Source organism: Mizuhopecten yessoensis, unplaced genomic scaffold, assembly GCF_002113885.1.
Source record: "Mizuhopecten yessoensis strain PY_sf001 unplaced genomic scaffold, ASM211388v2 scaffold715667, whole genome shotgun sequence".
Classification (NCBI taxonomy): domain Eukaryota; kingdom Metazoa; phylum Mollusca; class Bivalvia; order Pectinida; family Pectinidae; genus Mizuhopecten; species Mizuhopecten yessoensis.
Genome location: NW_018479731.1, coordinates 8,480 through 11,047, shown reverse-complemented (window position 1 = coordinate 11,047; position 2,568 = coordinate 8,480). Strand labels below are relative to the sequence as shown.

The window sequence follows — 2,568 nt, the reverse complement described above, 5'->3', positions numbered from 1 at the left end:
GTCTGCTGATTTGGTTTTATTAGTCTCAAACAGACTTTGGTTACAAAGAAACAAAAGTTCTCTAAAATTTACCTAAAACCCAGATATTTTGGTTTGATATTATAACTGACAACAACAGTACACACTTTGGAATTAAAGAAAGTGTAGCTACTACTATTACGCATTGAAGCTGCGAAACATTGCAGATTATAAACCTTGTGGGTCTGATACAAAGCTTGGAAACCATTGTTTAATCAACCACATTAAGAATTCTCCTGATATATCAGTTTCTAAAATTTAACATAAAACTCTTCAAAAGAAACAGGTGAAATTTATACAGATCTATTCTACAATTGTTATTGACAATAGTGTACAAATTCAAAGAAATCAACATATAATTTGTCCAGCACTGTTTTACCATGCATAGTACTTATATAAAGGTTTGGTCCCATCAGACTCAGTCACAGTTCTCATACGTCTACTGACTAGCTTACCTAATACTGAACCACAACATTCCACAAAGTAGGGATTTGTCCAATAAAACTAGAAACACCTAAGGACGTGGCCTACAAAGGCCCCTTTCTTTTTTGTAAAATGTTGGTTTCATGTCCCTGGTTATTTTTTCCATCCTATTCACCTTTGTGCCTTTTTTAACCTTTACCCCTGGTAACCTTTACCCTGTGTCCCTGGCAACCTTCATCTCTGGTTAAATTTACCTTGTGTCCCTGGCAACCTTCACCCCTGGTTACATTTACCCTGTGTCTCTGGCAACCTTCATCCCTGGTAAAGTTTACTCTGTGTCCCAGGCAACCTTCATCCCTGGTAACATTTACTCTTTACCCTGTGTCCCTGGCAACCTTCATCTCTGGTTGAATTTACCTTGTGTCCCTGGCAACCTTCCCCCCTGGTTACATTTACCCTGTGTCTCTGGCAACCTTCATCCCTGGTAACATTTACCATGTGTCCCTGGCAACCTTCATCCCTGGTTACATTTACTCTGTGTCCCAGGCAACGTTCATCCCTGGTAACATTTACTCTGTGTCCCAGGCAACCTTCACCACTGGTAACATTTACCCTGTGTTTCTGGCAACTTTTATCCCTGGTAACATTTACTCTGTGTCCCAGGCAACCTTCACCCCTGGTAACATTTACCCTGTTTCTCTGGCAACCTTCACCCCTGGTAACATTTATCCTGTGTCCCAGGCAACCTTCATCCCTGGTTACATTCACCATGTGTTCCTGGCAACCTTCAACCCTGGTAACGTTTACCCTGTGTCCCTGGCAACCGTCATTCCTGGTAACATTTACCCTGTGTCCCTGGCAACCTTCATCCCTGGTAACATTTACAATGTGTCCCTGGCAACCTTCATCCCTAGTAACATTTACTCTGTGTCCCAGGCAACGTTCATCCCTGGTAACATTTACTTTGTGTCCCAGGCAACCTTCATCACTGGTAACATTTGCCCTGTGTCCCTGGCAACCTTCATCCCTGGTAACATTTACAATGTGTCCCTCTGTGTTTCTGGCAACTTTTATCCCTGGTAACATTTACTCTGTGTCCGAGGCAACCTTCACCCCTTGTAACATTTACCCTGTGTCTCTGGCAACCTTTATCCCTGGTAACATTTACTCTGTGTCCCAGGCAACCTTCACCCCTTGTAACATTTACCCTGTTTCTCTGGCAACCTTCATCCTTGGTAACATTTACTCTGTGTCCCAGGCAACCTTCACCCCTGGTAACATTTATCCTGTGTCCCAGGCAACGTTCATCCCTGGTTACATTCACCATGTGTTCCTGGCAACCTTCAACCCTGGTAACGTTTACCCTGTGTCCCTGGCAACCGTCATTCCTGGTAACATTTACCCTGTGTCCCTGGCAACCTTAATCCCTGGTAACATTTACCCTGTGTTCATGGCAACCGTTATCCCTGGTAACATTTACCCTGTGTGCCTGACAACCGTTATCCCTGGCAACATTTACCCTGTGTCTCTGGCAACCTTCACCCCTGGTAACATTTACCCTGTGTCCCTGGCAACCTTCAACCCTGGGAACATTTACCCTGTGTCCCTTGCAACCTTCTTCCGTGGTAACATTTACCCTGTCTCCCTGGCAACCTTCATCCCTGATAACATTTACTCTGTGTCTCAGGCAACCTTCATCCCTGGTAACATTTACTCTGTATCCCAGGCAACCTTCATCCCTGGTAACATTTACCCTGTGTCCCTGGCAACCTTCATCCCTGGTAACATTTACCCTGTGTCCCTGGCATCCTTCACCCCTGGTAACATTTACCCTGTGTCTCTTGCAGCCTTCATCCCTGGTTACATTTACCCTGTGTCCCTGGCAACTTAAAAGTCTGGTAATATTTACCCTGTGTTCCTGGCAACCTTCATCACTGGTAACATTTACTCTGTGTCCCAGGTAACGTTCATCCCTGGTAACATTTACCCTGTGTCTCTGGCAACCTTCATCCCTGGTAACATTTACCCTGTGTCCCTGGCAACCGTCACCCCTGGTAACATTTCCCCTGTGTCTCTGGCAACCTTCATCCCTGGTAACATTTACCCTGTGTCCATGGCAACCTTCAT

General features: G+C 44.9%; 1 protein-coding gene across 1 annotated transcript; it reads left to right on the top strand.

Annotated features, from left to right (window-relative positions):
* The first annotated feature begins 1,483 nt into the window (after positions 1-1,483).
* On the top strand, positions 1,484-2,332 carry LOC110441183. The gene has a single exon (XM_021484281.1). The coding sequence runs from the start codon at positions 1,484-1,486 to the stop codon at positions 2,330-2,332; it is 849 nt and encodes a 282-aa protein (XP_021339956.1).
* Positions 2,333-2,568: the final 236 nt, after the last annotated feature.